The sequence below is a fragment of the Maylandia zebra genome, linkage group LG23 (assembly GCF_041146795.1).
Source record: "Maylandia zebra isolate NMK-2024a linkage group LG23, Mzebra_GT3a, whole genome shotgun sequence".
NCBI classification, from domain to species: Eukaryota; Metazoa; Chordata; class Actinopteri; order Cichliformes; family Cichlidae; genus Maylandia; species Maylandia zebra.
Window position 1 is genome coordinate 15715249 of NC_135188.1, and position 20595 is coordinate 15735843.

Here is a 20595-nt window from a genome sequence, read left to right on the forward strand (position 1 = left end):
TACATATTTTGATAATTGGAAAATAAACAAATAAAAAAACCTCCTCAACAGGCAGACATCTTATACAAAATCTTTATTGAGATTCGGATTCACAGTAAAATGCTAGTTCACTTTTACTCACTGATAAACTCCAAACATGCTACGCTTCTTGTACATGTAGCAATATGATTACAAAGAACCAAAACTCAGAAGATGGCAGCATGCATGATTAAAATACATTTAAACCTAACGTATAGGAATCTGACATCTAGTACAATATCATAAATGCTATTACTGTGTTTAGAAAATATCACACTCTGTATCCGGGCAAACTCAATTTTTCTCACTATGTGTATTTCTGTTGGTAAAATAGAAATTAAACTACAAAAGTAAGCATGACAAATGCTGTAGTTGAATAAATAAAGCGCACTATGAATACAAAGTACTAGTACGTGAAATTCACATCCAAAAAGTCAAAATCAGCAAAAAGAGTAAGCAGTAACTGACTGGCAATCCAGCTTCCCTGAATGATTACAAATGCACTGGTCTATTAATGTTGTCACAGTAATGTTTTTAGTATCAGTGATGCAAAATCTTATCTACTCAAGAGCAGTACTTAAATATTGTAATTGTATTTGTATTATTCTTCGCAAGGGTTAAGAACAATAAGCTGCCTATCATTTGAAGCTGGTATGTCTAGTGTATGTTTGGCTTCTGCCACTGTTGCTACAGAGTGGTGGTGCATTTATGTATTTCCACACTTCCTTTGGGAAATGTGTTGTAAAGTTCATGGCTGTAGTGCATGATTGAAGAAGTCGTATGATAAAATGCCTAAATGCCTAAATGCAAAACTGCTATATTGTGGGTAACATTAATTACATTTACAGTGCATTCACAGTTTTAAAAAAGGGTTCAGTGCTCTTTTAATGAGTTTCATATCACACCATTAAACTGTCAGCTCCAGTGTCAGTGCTGTGCTGGCGGTAATTTTTATCCCAAGACATTCTCGTGGGAACCCAGCACCCTGGGGAAACAGAGTGAAGATTTTACAGCTCATGGCACTCTAAATAAATATTGCTCATTAGCATATGTAAAGTGGTGCCCTATAACCTTTTGTCCAATGTTTCTTGACCTTAATAACTGAAATGAAACAGCTGTAGCACAGTAATGGATATGTACAGTTCTTGTCTTTAACAGGCTGCGACACTTTTGTCCCCATGTTTCTGCACATGCTGTGCAAGTTTTGTGGAACACTGGAAAGATTTGTCACATTCTGTGCAAACAAAAATCCTCCCTGCACAGTTTTGCTCCTGATGAAGCTTCAGTTTTGCTGGGTGGCTAAAATTCTTGCTGCAGCCCACGCAGTTGTGGGGTTTCTCTTTACTATGTATGAACTGGTGACGAATAAGACGGGAAGCCATGGCAAATGCCACGCCACATTCTGTGCACTTATGGGGCCGCACTCCGCTGTGAATGGCTTCATGCTCGGTCAGGTTGGAGGACTTTGTGAAACACTTGGAGCACACAGAGCAGACAAAAGGACGCACTCCTCTGTGGATTTTCTGGTGCTCTGCCATGCGGCTAGCCAGGGCAAACCTCTTCCCACAGTCGGGGCAGGAGAAGGGTCTTTCTCCCAGGTGCTTACGCTCGTGGCGCTTCAGAGCTAGGGGTTTATTGAAGGTCTTGCCGCAGTGCGTGCATGGGAAGGGCTTGTCATTGGTGTGCATGTTCCGCTCATGCTTCCGCAGGTCTGAAGAGCGGATGAAATCCTTGCCGCAGGTGTCACAGATGTATGGCTTTTCACCAGTGTGTGTACGGATATGCTTACGGTAATCTGAGGACCAGATATAGGTTTTGACACAGAAGGGGCAGTGATACGGTCTTTCACCCGTGTGCAGACGCTTGTGTTGCTGCAGCGTGCCTTGATGAGAGTAAGCCTTGCCACATATATCACATACATGCGGCTTGAGGCCTGTGTGTGTTTGTAAGTGACTCTGCAGGTTGCACAGCTTCTTGAAAGCCCATTGGCAGTGCGTGCATTTGAATGGACGTTCCTCTGTGTCAGTGTCAACTCCATTGCGTTTTTTCATTGCTACCAAAAGTCGAGGGATTTTGTCGTCTTTACACTTTTTAAGCAATTTCATAAGTGAAGGACTATTTACATTCAGATGTTTGGTCTTATTCTCACCTTCGCTTGGAGAAGATTCCTCACTACTTAACTCTAGCTTAGATGTCCTCTGTTGGTCTGAGACATCACTTTGGCTCTTGGATTGTTTCAAGAACATGCTTTCATTCTGTGTCACAGCATCCTGGAGCACGTCATTTGGTTTACATATTTCATTGGTCTTAGTGTATGTAGTGCATCGTAGCGATGCCCCTTTGTGTTCTTGCTCATCCTGGATTGGTGTTTCTTCTCCTGGTGAAAGCCCTGCAAACCTCTCCACAAGAGAGAAGTTTGGTGTTTGAGGATTCAGATAAAGGATTCCAGTCTCATTACTCTCTGGGAATGGCTCCATCCTTACACCATTACTGCCAAATGAAGACTCTATATTCACACTGTGAGTGTTACTCAAGATGTATCCATCCAGGGGAAAATGAGTGACACTTCCCTTCCTTTTCCTTTTCCTTTTTTTGTCAACATCTGTCCCAGTAGACATCTGCAGAATGACACTGATTTTGTCAGAAATGTGTTTTGAATTATTTATTTATTTATTTTTTACTCATAACTGATGCCACACAGACTTTCTGCAGCAAGTCTGCTGTTGCTGCATGCACCAGTATCATGTAAATATCCCACACATGCTCTGACACCATGCTCGTCATATGACACCAGAACTTTACTATGTGTTCCCGCAGCGTTATATTACTATAAAAATAAAAACAACTCATTATTTTGTAATTTCACACATTAAATCGTTTTATAGAGCAGCTTACCCTGGAGTCTCCACGCGAGCAGGTCAGATCCCGGAGATGCCAGGGAGATATACTAGCCCGGGTACTAGTATAACTCTTTGAGAGATGTCCGGTTGCGTTAACGGGCGGAGTTTGGCAGCAAGCCTCTGTAGGTCAGCATCTATCCTGCAAGTCAGCAGCAGCAATTATATCTTCACAGCCGGGCTCAATTCACTGAACTTGCCACCCGTTTTACATACGACTTGTTGAGTAATTGCATCAGACGGAGACTTTCAGATTGCGTTGGACGGTAGAAAGTCGGAAACTTTAACAGTTTACTCGCTTAAGTTGGATCCTTGAACTGGAAAGACTAACTTTTAATTAACTTTTAGTTTACCAACACTCTTTTTGACTCTTTTTCTTTTCTTTTTATTAATTTGTTTTAACAGCTTTAAAAAATAGAAATAAAAACAACAACAACAACAACAAAAAAAGAAGAAAATAAAATGTTTTTGATAATGTGTGAGTTAGTGCCGCCGTCCGCGCATTGATATTTAGGTTACGCTCTCAGGAGGGCGTTAATGAAACGTTAAAATTACCTTTAAGCCAAGGAAGAAACAAAATGCAACACTCTACTTAAATTACATATCACAGACCTGGAAACATTTTTGCTCAGTTTAAGTTTACTCGCCCTTGCTATTAGTGAGTGACATATTTTGTTTTTGAACAGGTATAAAATAATGGTCGTATTTGTAAGTATGCGACTAGTGCATTGATATTTTAATTAAATGCATTATGAGGTCAGGTGGAGACGGACAGAAATTTAAACCATTTGCTTGTTAAATAATTACACTGAGCTGAAAACATTTGACCAACACTAACCGTTTCAGCACAGCTAATATTCAAGTATATTTTCATTCCCCGTTAAACTCTAACCGTTAGTAATAATCTAAGAGTGAGCACCGTACTGTCCAAAAGTCTATAAAGTATCACATTGATGACGGTGTTTCAGATCACAGCAAAGTTATTTTCACCTCTATTTTAAGTCCATGAGCATTTTGGGGTAACGACCACAAGATGTCACTGTTCACCTGATATTTTGCCAAGTCAGAAGCCAAAACTGTGGAAAATCACCAGCTCTACGAAAAAGAGAAAAAAGGGTGAATTTTAGAATGCATCTTATTGTAGACATCTGTGTTGCTTTAGAAAAAAACACGATGTTTTCAGCTCAGTCTCTGAATGAAAAAAAATATCTATGGATATATCAACAGATGAATCTTGTTGATTTCGAAACAACAGAAGTTCTGAAGGATACTTATATGTGCCCGACGTATGCTTAACAAAATCAACATGGGAGAATGGCTTCAACTTAGTGCCCCCCCTTGTTTAGAGAACACTGTGTACAGCTTTTGTGATAAATAAGTTGCAGTCCAGTTTTTTGCCAGTAGATGGCCTCGAAATATCCATTCAGTAAACAGAGTCATCATGGAAAAGGAAATAAGGGAATCCACTTGTCCTGTAATCAAAATATAATAATATTTCTTTCATACTCAATAGTAGGACATGTCTTTATTATTTTTGAGAACTCGTGTTTTTCCCCTCCCTGATAAAATCCTCCAGAGCTTTCCTATTTTTCCCTGTCAGATTAATGGTGGGTTTTTTTGTTTTTGTTTTTTACACTATAGGGACTGACAGGATTTAAACCTGCATGTGTTAAGTAACTTAAATCTTAATTAAATTGACAGTTGTAGTCTGCACTCAGAGCACTTTCCCAGGAGAACAGATTGAAATCAGATCCTTAACAAATCACCTTTACAAGGCTGCATTTTCCATTCGTTTGTACCTCAACACAAAGTTTTGGCTTCAGTTTCCCACACATATCCACCACAAGAATACCTGTACATGTCTTCTCACGTAAGCTTTCAGGGATATTGCCCCCTTTGTTGAACAGTAGGTACAAATGGATGATTTGATACACCAATTTAGGACAATTTCATAGATATCACAATTAAAAGAAAAAACAAAAAGAACAATGAAAATAATCTCTGGAGTTGTGCATATTTATGTGTTGTCCAACATTTAGTTTTGTGAAAACCATCATTTTTAGTTTATTTCAAGTTTATTCATCAAGTTCCAAGTTTGAAAAAGTAACTCTAACTCTACATAATGTTAAAATCAGATCAGGAGTTAAACTGGTAATTACTCTTTTTCTTTGTATATGTATCAACTTGAAGCTGTCATAACAAAGCTTTGGTGGATGTTGCATAAGTGGGTTGCAGTGACGTGAACCCGGATGCCGAAGCTGTACTAACAATCAGCATGAAGAGCATCACCCAGGAAGTCTCTGTTGGGAGTAAAAAGATTGTGGTTTGTTAGTTTACTTTGTGTTTGTGTTTTTTCCAGACCCCCAGTAAAGAAAGTGTTATAATCCCCTTGTGATTCCTTCAAAGCAAGTAATGGAAAGAGAGCGACTCTTCCTCCAAATGCAAATTTTACTTCTACTCGCTCTGACTGACCTGCTTTTCCTTGGAAGTTACACTTGAATAAACATTTTATTGATTTCCATGCAACTCATTCAAGTGCACTGAAAAAGTGCAGAGTCATCCTGGAGGTGGTTCTTCAATTTCATGCTGGAGAGTAAACTGCCTTAATTGAGAACATACCCAAATGGGGAATTTTCCACAGACCTTCACTCTGTGGCTGTGGAAATTGTTGGTTTTTTTCACTATTCATCCACTTACATAAGTTCTACCTTAAAGGACATATTGTACCACTCAATATAAATTTGGTGTGGTTTCACTTTTCAGTTTTTCCATGTAGATTTTCTTTTTGTGCCAAATTGGTTCGTGCATGGGGTGATGAGGTACAGGGGGAGAACAAAATGAAAACAGCTTACAATAGAGTGCAATGCAAAGCACAACAGTAACCCGACAGAGCTGAATTAAGATTCTTTATGATGCTGAACACTGTAAATGATAACAAACTGTAATGTATTTAATTCAAACCTGATTTGATCACTGGTTATTTGAATGTAGTCACATAAGCTGCAGGCTTACTTCTCATGTGCACAATTAGTGGTTCAGTATGTTTGCATCTTGGACGGCGCTGACAAGCTTGGCACCATCGTTGGCATGCAGGATTCATAACTTCAGTGTGCTTCTAAATATAGTAAGGAACAGTTGTACCAATGCACTGTCGAAAAACATCCTGTTAGAATGACTTTAGTGTTGAAAGGGGTACTGGCTTATTATGAAAGTGTTTACTAACCTGTTGCTGGTAAGTATCCTTCCTAATCTTATTTACTATCTGTGGACATAAGGTCACAGAAAGATGGGACCCTAAACTTATACCATTCATTAGGGTGAATATTACAGTATTGGGAGACTAAAAGCTGCCCTCTTTGTCCTTAGTAGTTTTTTTTAAGTGAATTTGGTTGTTCTTCAAGCTCACACCTGCAGTTTCTCAGTTTACAAGGATTTTCATTCTATTATTTCTCTGCAATTGAGAAAATTTAAATTAGAGTCTATTAAGAAGTGGACTTGTATGAGTCCAATTTACCTTAGTATGTGATTATAGTTTGCCATCAGCAATTGCATTTGACAGGTACTGTTGAATAAGTATAATTAAAGGCTTAAAGCGCATACAAAGCCCATACAACTAATCCACTTAAAGCAAGTTCCAGCTCATGGTATATTTTGGTATATTTTTATTTTTGTTGTTTGTTAGGCTGCCCATACTAAAACTTAGATTATGCTTTTATGTAGTGTTAATGAATTATTATTTTTTTGTTTTGTTTTGTGACATGGATTATTTTGTAAACATCTCCTTTGTGTACAAAGTTATCAACAGTACTCCTAATTCCACTCTGTCTTGACTGTTTTTAAAGTACACACGCTTACAACATTTGAGTCTGGGGAAATTTTTATTTCTGGAAGTGGCTAAAATTTAGGGCTCCAACTTTACAGCAACAATTTGGGAACCTTTATTTATTTGCATGCAAGAGTGAGATAAGAACAGATGAGCTGGAGGTGCTGGAAGATGGACTTTGTTAGTTGTTATTTGGAAGGAGCCACTTCTGTTGATTCACCATACTGCTAATCTGTTTTCCCACAAGCACCCCAGCCCTTACCTCTTCTAGATGTTATGTAACAGATGTGCATGGGAGAACACAATTGTCTGAGGCACTTTGATTTTGGCATTCACTTCTTCAGCCAGTTTCCAAAAAACAAGTTAGTCACATGTGAGAACAGTCCAATGAATTTCCAACAAGCGAGCGGGTTTAATGTATCTAGTCCCCTGCACTGTCTGCATCTCGGTGCTCTCACCTAACTTAAACTGTGTATTTCCAAAAGTGAAAACAATCTGATTGTCACGATCTGAGGAGGCAGACCGTGTGGTGGTGTGTGTGGTGGACCCAGGTGCGAACACACGAGAGTAGACTGGAGTAAACTGGAGTAAACTTAACTGAAAGCGAGCCTTTATTGTGGCTGGTGACAAGGAGTGCAGACAAGGCAGAAACGCAGTGACAAACTAAACTATGACTAAACTGGGAAAGTAAAACTAGGAAAAACTAAGAAGACACAGGAAACCATAACTATGACTACTAAGACTGGCTGTGACAACATGGAGGGTGGAAACACAGACGACGCGACACAGACTACATGAAACACAGAGACTAAATACACATGAGGGATGATCAGGGGAAGTGACCACACATGGGAGCACAGCTGACACACATGAACCTTACGACAGGACAGGAGAAACTAAATACACTGACATTGAATACAGACTTTCAAAGTAAAACAGGAAACATGGAGATTAGACATGACATGAACTAAACATAACCACGCAGACATGATGCATGAACCAGGGAGACTTAGTACAGGGGGAGACAACAAGACTAAACAGCAATCTAGAAATTAACTAGGTGAACTAAGCTAAGGCACAAATAAATACAAAAGATACATAAAACTCAAACACTGGGTCGCTCGACCCAGGACCATGACACTGATGGAGTCAGTCAGAGAATATCTCCTGCTGTGTACTACACTGGAAAAAGGACATCAGCTGACCATTCAAGTGAATCAATCTACTGACTCACTCAAGCCTCATTTTCTTAAAAAATGGAAACAGGGAGAAAAGTTGTGGTAAACAAAATTGGACCTCTGATGGGGTGATGAAGACAAATTTTACTTTTACCAGTGTGTTGATAGAGTCAAGGTAACTCCACCAGTCATGGATTGGCCTGCCCAGAGCTCAGACCTGAACATTATTGAAACAGTGTGGGATCATTTTACCAAAGAAGGGAACAAAAGGCAGCCACCATCCAAAGAAGAGCTTTGAATGTCCTTCAGTTAAAACAACAACAACACTTGCTTCAAAGAGTTCAGGCTAATCATACCAAATCTAGATTTTCAAGTTTGTTAGAATTGTTTTTCCCCTATATACTGCATTTCCATGTACGATTCTATTTCCCATTTGTTTTTTGGGTCAAAAATCTGCCCAGTTACCACATCTGCTGCCTGCTGAGAAATGACGAGTTGAAAGTGACCACCCTGTCACTTCTAACCAAGCCCAAACCAAGTTGTTAAAATACTAGTGATGGCGTAACACTGCATATGAAAAGTTAGGAAAAAAAACGTCTTTTCAGCGACTTTAGAATTGATTGATGAGTGAGGAGTGACACCATTGTCCTCTGCAATGTGTATCCCAGTGAATCAAGGCACAACTGCCAAAGGAAACATTATGCCCAAATAAGCGAGTCCAGCATTTCACACCCCAGAAAAGAGAATGAGCAGTAATGACACAAAATTGCCATAAAACTGTCGTCATCCTGCAATATGTGCTTCAAAGACCTTTCAACAAGCCAACAGAAGACAATTACCAGTAGGAAAACAGCTACATCTACCAGCAACTAAGGCTTGATGCATACCATGCTATGTGTAGCCTGGATACTTTGACTTTATATTAATGAGCTTTATATGTAGCTTGTAGTTTGGTAAATTGTCATTAACTTAAGCTAAGATAAGCTAAGCAAAACTAAGCAGCTCTTATTTGTAAGAAGATGGTTCCCAAAATGTTATCTGATTATAATGTTTTACAGGGACATAAACAATCGGATTATTGCTGTCATCTAGATTTTATTTTGTGGCCGCCAAATATTTTATTATTTTCAATCACTTATATAACATGACTTATATGAACAAAGATTTTTAACATAACAACAAGAAATGACAAAGGTTATCAAAACCAAAGGAAATATTAAAGGACAAGGTCAACTGAAGACAGGATGAGTTAAGGCAAACAGCAAGATTGAACTTTTGTCACAAGATTCTTTTGTCTTAGGACAGGATAGAATGATATCTATTGAGCTTACTGTGCAGACAAATAAGTCTCAAATATCTTAATTACTGAGGTATTTAGGTAGCCTCTGACATATAATAAAAACACTTTAAGTTAGTGTTTATTATATGTCAGAGGATGATGATTTATTGACATTTACAGCTGTATAATTAGGCAGCTGTTACAGTACTTGATACCAGTTTTACTCATTATTGAAAAAGGATTACTTTCCTGGCTCTGTTTGAATTTAAAAAAGGATCATGCTTTTTAAAAATCTTGCTCTGCACTTCTTTATCAAAGTATACAATGAACTATGTATGAATGAAATGTGCACTAGAAATGTTTTTTCTCCAAGGTTTGCACATTGAGGGTTGCACTTTGAGAACACTGGTTCAAGAACATGTCATGATCATTAACAGGGTAAAGACCTTGAGTGCCAGGGGACATTTGAATTCCAAAAATGGCCACAAAATCCATCAAATCCTACAAAATGTGTATAAAAATGTACGTCTCTAAGAAGGCCAGAAAATAATTTTTACTACTGTAATAGTGACAAAACTGCTTTGTATAGTGCTTTCATGTTATTCTACTTGCCTCAGGCTTACAGGCTCTATCTGATTGCGTGCTAACCCTCCTCTCACTTGTGTGACCTTTGTAAAATTCCACAGCCTTTAACTCTGGGGTGGGGGTGGTGTTGTACTTCTTGTAGGTCTTGGAATGGGGCATTGTCAATGGCAGGATGAGATTTTAGGGGGAGAGGGGAGAATTTGCACTGTGAGAACCACAGAGTCCAGAAAGCCAATCAGAGTAAGGGAATCCATTTTGAAAACAACTCACAACTCAGTTAGCTGCTTTTGTTTCAAACTTATCCATCCCATTTGTTAGCAGTGATTAATTCATTGATTGACACTTTTTAACTACATTTGGATAGACAGTGACAAAAACAAATATAGCCAAGGATGAATTTATTGCTGATTGTCCTTGTCAGGGCAAAGACTAATCTGTTGTTTGAAGTAAGCACAGAAAATAGATCTAATCAGGGTTTTTTTTTACATTTTTCCAAAGACCACAAAAGCATAGACACATGCGTACATACACACACACACACACACTTAGACAGAACACTGTGTCTCAGTGGCATACTAACAACATGAGACCATTGCATTCTCCAAAGGTGGATGTGGGTGAATTGTGGGGATGTGTGTGCAGGGAAACACCACACTTATCTCACATTGGCCCCAAGTGGGTATGGCTAAAAAGGGTGAACAAACACAGACCAGTTTTGCTCTTTTGGACTCCTATATGGATTTTCTTTTGGCAAATCCACTACGGACTTGCTCACAAAATACCCATATGGGCTAACCCATGTGGAGCCCATAGCAGTTGTGTACTATTGGGTCCCCAAGAGGGACTCACTCATTGCCCCCGTGGGTTACCCCTCTGGGCCCCATGACAGTTTTCTGTGGGCAAGCTTTAGTGGTGTTGCTCACAGAAAACCCATATAGGGACCCCAAACAGCAAAATTGCTGTCAGCTATACCTATAGTGGGTGTATAGGCACACCCAGTTGCGACCCATGCGGAATAAGTGTGAATTTGCACTGCACACACAACACCACAGTTCACCCACCTACCCACTATGGGCCTGCACCGGCATGTTTGCTGGTACATTATTTATAATGTGTAAACAGCATGCAGGGAAATGGGAACTGTGGAGAAGAGGAAACCACATAATGTATGAGACTGAGAGTGAGAGACTAAGCCATGGAATCCAAATTCAAGTCCCAGGGACCATGAAAGTTCGACTATCAAGCAAAAGTTCCCTGGTTTGAGCTTTGAAGGAGACATAAATCTTTTGTGGGATGGTATGGGACACATGTGGATCCCACACAGAGGGACCCAGTTGGGCACCCCACTGTAAAATTAAAAACATTTTACATATTTTTACTTAGTGTAAATCACAAAAAAAAGTTTTAAACTGAGTCATTTTGTAATGCTGGTTATATTCTGAACTATTTCTTTCAGTCTTTTCACAGTCAAGCTGGTAAACACCTAGCAGCTGCTTCTCCAAATGTCTATGCTAAACCAGACAAAATCCCCCCTAGCTGTTTATACATATTTCATCAGGTACCAGTCTTGCAGAAAGTGTCAAGTCAGGCTTCAGGTGTATCAATTTTAAATTGAGAAAAGTTTCCAATCGCATGTACCATTCTGTGAAACAACTAACACTAACTGATTTATTTATTTTTTTACATTTCAATGTATTCAGCTTATACTTGGGACTGTCACTTTTATGCTTTTCCATGTCTCCTATCAGCAGGTCAGCTGTGGTGGATGTGCAGCAAGAGAGCAAAACTGATTAGGGCACACATACAAAAACACAAAGCACCTCCTTGTCCAACCATAACTGACTTTTTTGTGCAGAGTTTGGATATATCTTGAACTGAGCCATGTTGTTTCCCATTATCCAGCTGGAGAATGTACCTTAGTAACTGTCTGGTGGAAGAAGATGCATCGCTTTAAGGTCACATTTAATCCTGGTGGTGAAGCCGGTTCTCTTTGTGCAACTGCTGATTGTTTGTTTAAAATGGCAGTGACGTTTGTCACAATTGGTGGTGGTCCAGGCTTCGTCCGTGCTCCTTCTCCCAGGGTTCTCTAACCTCTCTGTCTCACTGTGCTGCTCTGCTTTCACAGCTGCACAACTTTCCAACCATCAGACCAACCACATTGCAACGATTTCCAGAACATGTCCCCAAAACTCACCACCACGTGAGTTTGGGGGGGGCGGCAGTCACAACCAGTGTGCTGTCACCAATGACAGTGCTGATAGCTAGGCTTGAAGGGCCTCCATAGAACAGGAGATTAGATTAGATTGGAGATGAGATTAGACCTAGCACGGACAAGCATGGTGCTTCATTTGCTGTCTGGACTACAGATATCTGATTAAACTGTGAACCTCTGGCTGAATTGCAAATAATAGTGTAATCCCACTTCTTTCTATGGAAAGAAGTGGGATTACACTATTATTATTTGTTTTGTGTACTATACATATTCCTCAACTGCCGCTGTAATGTAATTGCCTGGTATGGAAACCCAGCCCCCACCTCTCTTACACACACCAGATTGCTTGAGCTTACACTGTGGCTGCCATGGAAACAAAGCCGAAGGCGTTATCTTTCTCTTCACGAGACCTTCCTTCTGACCAGTTTATCTCAAATATCGTCATGTTGTTGAAGGAAAACTGACAAAATTACACACCTTTCTACAGACAGTCCACCGGGGTTAAATAACATAAGGAGTGGCTGTGCTTGTAATACAATAGGACAATTCAATAGGTTATGAAACAGTATATATGCAGCAGAATAAATATGCACGTACAAGGAAGCTTGAGTATGTGCTGATGGTCTCGAGCTGTAAGGCTTGTTTGTGGAAACAGATTTTTTGGTTTTTCCTCCACTATATTTAACTAAAACAAAAACTATATAAAAAAAGACAAAATATGCTGTAAGGCAGTAACTTAAAATGCCTCTCTACAAGTGCTGGAACATTTCCTGAGCTTGGTTGCTGAGCATGATTTAAGGAGGCCAATGTGTGTGATTTGAAGTTCTTGTTTGGCAGTAAGCTCTTAACTAAATTGAGTTTGGTGGGTTCTAAAACTCCTATCACGTGTATTACTGTAAGCTACATGCACTTTGGCTCCACTTTTCTTAAAGGCATCTGAGCTCAGAACACCATATTGAGCTGAATAGAAACTGACAGTTGAATCCATATACGTTAACTGCTTATCCATCCATTGTTGTGTGGCTATCCCAGCTGTCACAGGTAGAGAGGTGGGGCACACCCCGAACATGGCACAAGTCCATCTCAGGGCTTATACAGAGAGATAAACAGCTTGTAATTTCTTTAAATAGTCTTCTACACTATTTCTCCAGGCTAACTGAAGGGCATTCAAAGCTCTTCTTTAGATTTTGGCTGCCTCAAATCCAGGTAGGCATTCAATGCATTCGCAGTGAGTTTGAGATTACACTGAAAAATAAAGCCATTTCTAATTTCCAGATGGTATTGCATCGTGGATCAGAATTTGATGATATTTTGATGTGTTCATAATTCTGTTAGATTTGACAGTAGATAGATTGACTGAAGAGCCAGATGCATCTCTCCAGTCATGTGTCAGGTCTTTGCTGGATTTTTTTTTCCTGTTTCTTAAGGACATAACTTTCAGACACTGTTTGTCTGCTGTAGATAGCTTTTTTTCCCACTTGCCACTTCTTCTGTCTTCCGCTTGTCCAGTTTTCTACATGTTTTTAAGGACGCATTGCACACCATACTGAGATATACAAAGTTTTCAGCTGATAGGTCTTTATGAAACACATTGTTGGTGCACCATTCTGTTTTATTCTTGTGAAACTGTATAATCTTTGGCATTTTTTAATAGATTCAGTTAAAGAAATTGGAACAAATCACATGTTTTTGTGACAGGCTGCTGGTAACAAAATGCCTAAGCATACAGTTTAAACTGAGTTTTTTGCTAATTTGTTTTATGGTGCAAGGAGTGGCCTGAACATGAGTGAAAAAGCAGCCGATGTCCAGAAAAACTTGGAAAAAAATTACAAGAAAATCTGACCACTTCGATGCAAAATGTAAAGAGCCATTATTTTAAGGGGAAAACTGTGTCTAAGAAACTGTGAAAACCGCTACTGTTCTGGCCATCTGTTCTGAAAAAAGCATCCTCACTGAATGAAGCAGGTAGTTAACATGTTTTACCTTTTATGCCCCAGGTGTTCACCCCATGAACCTTGGAGAAAGTATGTTTTACAGCAGGTTTAGCAGACCAGAGCACTCTTCCAGACCAGCTCTTGGTCATGGTTTAATTTTCAGCAAGTGAAGCATGGCATGAAACGAACTTCCCAGGCCACCCGTGTTTATGATATAGCCCCTCAAAGCTAAACTAAACTATGTTTCAATTTAGTTCTGTCCTAGTCATTTTAGACACACAAGTCAAAATCCATCTAAAATATTAAAACAGTAAAAACGAACTCCAACAACATAATGGCAACAATGATATAATGTTGTTGTCTGTATGTTTTATAATAAGTTATCACCAGGAAAGTTCTGGGCTTGAATCTCCTGGCGTGCTTGGTTTGCGTTTTCACCCTGTGTATGCAGTCTCCTGCAGCAAAGACACACGTGTTAGGTCAACTAATGATTATTAATTGGCCAGACATGTTTACAGGGTTGATAATGTGAATAGAGTTAGTAAAAAACTTTAAGTGGTCAGTAAAACTAGAAAAGCACTTCATAAATGCCAGAACACCATAAGTACATAAGGTCATTTGTTCCAGTGTTTCCAGACAGAAGAGGAATACTATGTGTCTCTCAGTAAAGGCCCTTATCATTACATTTTCACAATCCATTACTCGTCAAAAGTAATGTATGCAACAGATTCATGAGCAAAGGATAAATGGTGGAAACGATTCTAGTTACAAATGTGGCATCCACATGTTCTTTTTTTTAGCACGATCATGAATGTGTCATGAAATCTCAGCTGAAGTTTTGCAGTTTTTTACAATAAAGTGGTGAATGGTAGGCTATAAACTGGCTATTTTAAAATTGGTTAATAAAATTTGAGCACCTGAAGGTTTACTTGTACAGAAGTGACAAAAAGTTTGTTTTTCTGACGGTGTCCTTTAAAAAAAAAAAAAAGTGCTATTGTGCTTAAAACTCATACCCAACATGGTCTAACTTTCAAATAATGTTGTCAACAATACCGGATAAATAAACATCTCAGGGTGCTTTATATTGTGAGGTGAAGAGAGAACACCAAAGATGAGAAAAGCCACAAAAAGCAAACACTTGGCCTCAGTGGAGAGGAAAAACTCCCTTTTAACAAAAAGAGATCACCAACAGAATCAGACTTAGAGAATACTGGGAGTACTGGTTGGAGGTGGGGGGAGGAGCATGGAAAGATCATGATCAGCAAACAGGACAAAAACAAACTACAGGAGCGAAAGTACAAAAGTTGGATATTATCGTTATTATGATTGCTTCCCAGTTAAAGTTAAATAACACCATACTACAAACCACAATCTGAACAGTTTCTGGGGAGTTGTTCCAACTTTTAGGAGACAACAAGAGTAATTCATCAAAGTATGATACATCAGATGGTAAATACGTCACTCCAGTTCTGTACATTTGGAAAATATCGTCCACATGTAAATAAAAAGTATTTACCCTTTCAGACCCTGTTGGTCACTAGGAAGGTTCAGATGTGTTTCACCCCGTCTAACTTTCCACTAATACACGCTCCATAGCTGATACATGAGGATTCCTCACGCTTTTGACTTGATAAACATTTACCATGATTAATTCAAGTCAAGCATTTTAATGCATCCAGTAATAATATGTGTGTTGTTCATAACAATTGCTGTGTGACACATTATCAATGCTTCATATTTGCTTTGAATCTCCTGTCACTGCAACAATAGGGCCTTATGAACAACGAAAGGAGGGAGGACTCTATCCAAAGCCATGCATGTTTCAAATCTTTGCAAATTGATTTTCATGGGGGAGTAACATAAACAGACTAGCGGCTGCCCGACAGAAAAATTTAATACACTTCTGCATGCTTTGAGAAAACGATAAGCAGTCGTGCAAAGCAGAACTGAAAGTGATTTGTGTAAACCATGAACAAGATGGGGAGAGGATGACCTGAGGAGCTGTCATGTCAGGACTAAAAGTTTGGCATCAAATCCACACTGAGCATCGAGCACTCTTATTTTGGCAAGTAAACACGTTTGGCATGTGCGTGTAGGGAATAACTCACTCTCATCAGCTCAGGTTTATTACAAAATGAGAGGCACCATATGTGGGTCTACATTGTGGAGGTTTTAATTGAATTTGAATCCTTAGTACAGTATGCATGTGCTTTTTAATGGAGCAATGGAGATTAGTAGTCAGCCTTGCTTATTAGTTCAAGTTGTGTAATGGTGACACAATTTGAGCCATTTCTTTTTTATTATGATAGCTAAATAGTATTGTACAACTTCTCGAAATGAAGCGCCTTCCCTTTTCCATTGAATTGCTGGTCTTTAGACAGACTTTAGTACAAAGGCTGCCATCCTGTCTTTACTTTCTCAACCTACTTTAAGCCTCTAGCTTATCAAAGCTTGTGATTAAAACAGACCAGAAAGACAATCACACACTATTTTTGGACAGGCCTGTGCTAGAGTGAAATCTACTGTGATGTCCTTAGCACAATCAGTGTGTTCAAGCTTTAACATGAAATGATAAACCTACCAAAACCACTCTAAAGGTTCAGCGTAATCTTGTGCTTGAGTTTTTAAACTGAGAAGGGGAGTGTGGCTGTAATTTGTCTAAATTAATCACAGTTTGTTAAACATTACAGTGCATTTTCCCTTAATAACAGTCACATTTCAGGGATTCGTGTCAGCTGACAGTCCTGTGTCATGCGAACTTGTTCCTGTTGGAATAGAACTCCAGATAAAATGAAGTGTGTGGGATTAAGCTGCAAACAAGGCATACATAAAAATGTTAGCAGTTTATTAAAGAGCGCAACAATTACAATTGTAAGAAGAGATAAAAACAGACATGCATCGTTTTATAAAACCTACAAAAGTAAACTGGCTTACATAGTAACCTTACCCATCCACAACCACTATCGAGACAGAGGCCAAGATTGCTTAAACATTCAAACGCCTTTGGGTTTTTGTCCTTTGGGGAAATGTAACATGAGCTCCAGGAAAACTCTGCTGTACTTAAATTTCCTTTAGTACAAGTTAAACACATTGTGTTAGTGTGCATCTATACAAACGATCAGCTACTGTGACACCAAGACAAAATGTGGCAGTGTTTGTGTCAGTTGAATTCACAAAGAATGCAGGAATACTTAAATCATTATTTCATGTTTCAAGTAGAAATTTCAAAAAATAAAGATAGGTTTGTCGAGTCTTGAAACAGACACAGAGCTAAATACAGTACTGCTAATGATACTTTTGTTTTAAACCGTTCACTTGCTGTAATTTGCGGGCTCTTCGCCCTCTTCTTTGAGCAAACATGTGCGCACCAGTGCCTCTGTGACAGCGTAAGGATCGCAGTTAGCGGATGGGCGACGGTCCTCGAAGTAACCTTTCTTGTCTTGCCCCACTGAGCGAGGAATGCGGATGCTGGCCCCACGGTTGGCCACGCCGGCTGAGAACTCATCAATGCTCGAGGTTTCGTGACGACCAGTGAGACGTCTGGCGTTGTCGAGCCCACCCTTGGGATCGTAGGCCCGGATGTGATACCTGTGTCTTTTTGCCAACTTTTCAATGGATTCCTCGATGACTCTGAAGATGAGAGTTAGAGTTAGAAACACACCAAAAACCCACATTTCATTTATTAAACTTAACTGACTTTGAATTCATCCTTACTTAAGCCCGCCATCCTCTCTCATCTCCTTTGTGCTGAAGTTGGTATGGCAGCCAGCTCCATTCCAGTTCCCTGGGATAGGCTTGGGGTCAAAGGACACCACAACACCAAAATCTTCACAGACTCTGTGAAGAATGAAGCGAGCAACCCACAGGTGGTCTCCCATGTCGATACCTTCGCAAGGCCCAATCTGGAACTCCCACTAAAACACAACAAAGGCGGCATTATTAACAGTTACACTAATAATTACCGGTTTTTACACACTGCCTTTGTCATGATGGAAAATTACCTGTGCCGGCATGACTTCAGCATTACTTCCATAGATCTGAACCCCAGCATACAGACAAGCTCTATAGTGCGCCTCCACTATGTCTCGTCCGTACGCCTTATCTGCCCCGACTCCACAGTAATAAGGCCCTGATTAAGTGGAAAGAGACTAAACATTAACACTCAGCTGTGATTACTGATGTATTATAATTCAACAAAATGAGCCAAGTTAGAGGCCAACATTCACCTTGTGGACCGGGGAAGCCGTTGGAAGGCCAACCAAAGGGATGTCCATCTGTGCCCAGGATAGTATACTCTTGTTCCATACCGAACCATGAGTGGTTGTTTTCCACCATGTTCATAATCTTCTTACAGGTGTATCGGAGGTTGGTCTCTGTTGGAACAGAGTCAGAAATTAGCTAAAACTTAAGACGGCTTAAAATCTCATGACGCCCCAGTTTGTAAATTTCCACTCACCTGCTGGTTTGCGGTTGTACTTGAGCACTTCACAGAGCACCAGCTTATTAGGGTCTTTTCTGAATGGGTCCCTGAACATGGCAGCAGGAATTAGGTACATGTCACTGTTGGAACCCTCTGACTGGTAGGTGCTGGAGCCGTCAAAGTTCCACTCAGGGAGATCTGGCAAAAAACAACAACAACCCTGTTCAAAAACCTTCTTAAAACATGTCGCCATCCGTGCTTTTTTATTTTCCTGAATCATATTGATCATACTGGAACTACATCTTACCTTCTATTGTCTTGGGTTCAGAATCCAGAGTTCTGGTCTTACATCTCAGTCCCTCTCCAGATCCATCTATCCAAATGTACATGGCTTGTACCTTCTCCCCCTGAGGGAGGCTCATGTACTGCTGTTTAACTGCTTTGTTCAGTTTTGAACTCGCTGAGGTGGCCATTTTCTTGACCCTGAAAACCTACAGAGATAAATGGACGCATGATGAGCTTCAATTCAGATCAATGTGTATGAAGGCATGTGTAAAACAGCAGGCAGGATGTCAAAAATATACACAGAACACAGGTAAGTACACCTAAGTACCTAAATGCAACTGAAATCTCCATCACGACTGATTATACAACAGGTTCATCTGTGATCAACCGGCCTGATCGACTATTGCTCTCACACAAACAGCTGTTTACTAGGAGCTCGCGCAAGTGGAAAAATACAACACAAGCGCAAATGGACGTTAGATGCAAGTTAACACTACTATCATTGTTTTTCCTCGCACGCACAAATTCTAAAAGCATTTAAAAAACGATTCGATTCAATTAAAAAAACGACTTACCTAATGTTAAGTGTAAGAAAATATTAAAAGATGTACAGAGTCTATGGATGTGTGTTTCCTGTGTAGGTTTCTATTGTTGTTCATTCCTGCTGCCCCTCACCGCGTCCCCTGTTGGATTTATAGTCCTGCTCGAACCACCTGATTGGTGGAAGGAAAACGTGATCAGCCCGTGACGCGGAGGAGACGTGTGAGCGAGTGTGTTTGCTCTCTGTGGCTGTGGCAGCAGATAACAAAAGGAGAAAAAAAATCACTACTTGTTCATGTTTCTCACATGAGCGCGTGAAGGCACTCCCGTGGTTAAACAAAACAAACCGGCTTAAACTGTAACACGCAAAGTGGGTAAAACGACAGTTTTCATCCACAATGAGTGTCGGCTGGCCTTGGAGAAGCGATAAACAGCATTGCGCCCTCCACCGACTGCTCGGTGTACTGAAAAGATCAGGCTGTTCCCAAAGGTTCACATGTTTGGGAATCATTTAAAGCAAGGTAACATATAGGGACCATTTACCACACGTGACCTATAAATCCGATGAAATTCGCATTTGCAAACCCATGAAAATCGTTTCATGTTATGCATTTTGTCATTTAATGATGTGAAATATCTCACAAGGTTTGGACCTTGTAGTGACGCCCTAGAAAAGCTGATTGCGGTGTTGCAAACACTGCTGTTTTTATGGGAGGTTAAAAGATTTAGCAACACTGAGCAGTTCTGTTGTTTGACACTGTCTTACATGCTGTGCTGCAATGCTTTACCACACCTACGTGCTACACATGTAAATATAGTACAGTACTATTGAAATTAATATTGTGGGATTTATATCTACCTGCTTGGGTTTTATATATCTGGACTTAATAAAAATCAGCTGGTCCCTACTATGACTTAAAATTAGATAACATGTGTGGAAAAATAAAGCCTACCTTTCCTGCTTCCATCAGAAGTAAGAGGATAAGTAAGGATAAGGATAAGTAGTAACAAGAAGTACTTGATGAATTATTATGATATTTTGCCATAATGCACAGCACCATGTTTATAGAAAACCAACAACAGCATTTTAGAACAAAAACCTCATATCAACTGTAAAGCATCTGGAGGGGTGATGATTTGGGCTCATTTTGCAGCCTAGGCAGATTGCAGTCATCGGTGCCTAGGTCGACCATGAACTTCTTTTTTCTCTTTTTTGTTCTCGAGTCAAAGCTGTACAGTTTTATCAACTTTTTAAACGTTTGTTTTCAGTTTTTCTTTTCAGTGAATTTTAATCCAAGCTAGTTCTAGAGACAGTTGCTTGTGTCACTGTTGTTTCAGAGTTTTATTCAAACATGTTTAGATTTAATTTAATAGTTGCCCTGTTAGTTTAACTATTTCTAAAATTTGAAATCAGGTTATGCATA

General features: G+C 39.6%; 2 protein-coding genes across 2 annotated transcripts; both read right to left on the minus strand.

Annotated features, from left to right (window-relative positions):
• Positions 1 to 58: 58 nt before the first annotated feature.
• Positions 59 to 4189, minus strand: znf648 (zinc finger protein 648). The gene is made up of 3 exons (XM_004552912.2): positions 3963 to 4189; positions 2914 to 3057; positions 59 to 2636 (listed from the first exon to the last, which is right to left on the minus strand). The coding sequence occupies exon 3, from the start codon at positions 2634 to 2636 to the stop codon at positions 1170 to 1172; it is 1467 nt and encodes a 488-aa protein (XP_004552969.2). The 5' UTR covers positions 2914 to 3057; positions 3963 to 4189; the 3' UTR covers positions 59 to 1169.
• Positions 4190 to 16754: 12565 nt separating this feature from the next.
• glulb (glutamate-ammonia ligase (glutamine synthase) b) lies at positions 16755 to 19360 on the minus strand. The gene is made up of 7 exons (XM_004552913.5): positions 19207 to 19360; positions 18654 to 18837; positions 18383 to 18544; positions 18153 to 18299; positions 17928 to 18055; positions 17641 to 17840; positions 16755 to 17556 (listed from the first exon to the last, which is right to left on the minus strand). The coding sequence occupies exons 2-7, from the start codon at positions 18817 to 18819 to the stop codon at positions 17238 to 17240; spliced, it is 1122 nt and encodes a 373-aa protein (XP_004552970.1). The 5' UTR covers positions 18820 to 18837; positions 19207 to 19360; the 3' UTR covers positions 16755 to 17237.
• Between the last annotated feature and the right edge of the window lie 1235 nt (positions 19361 to 20595).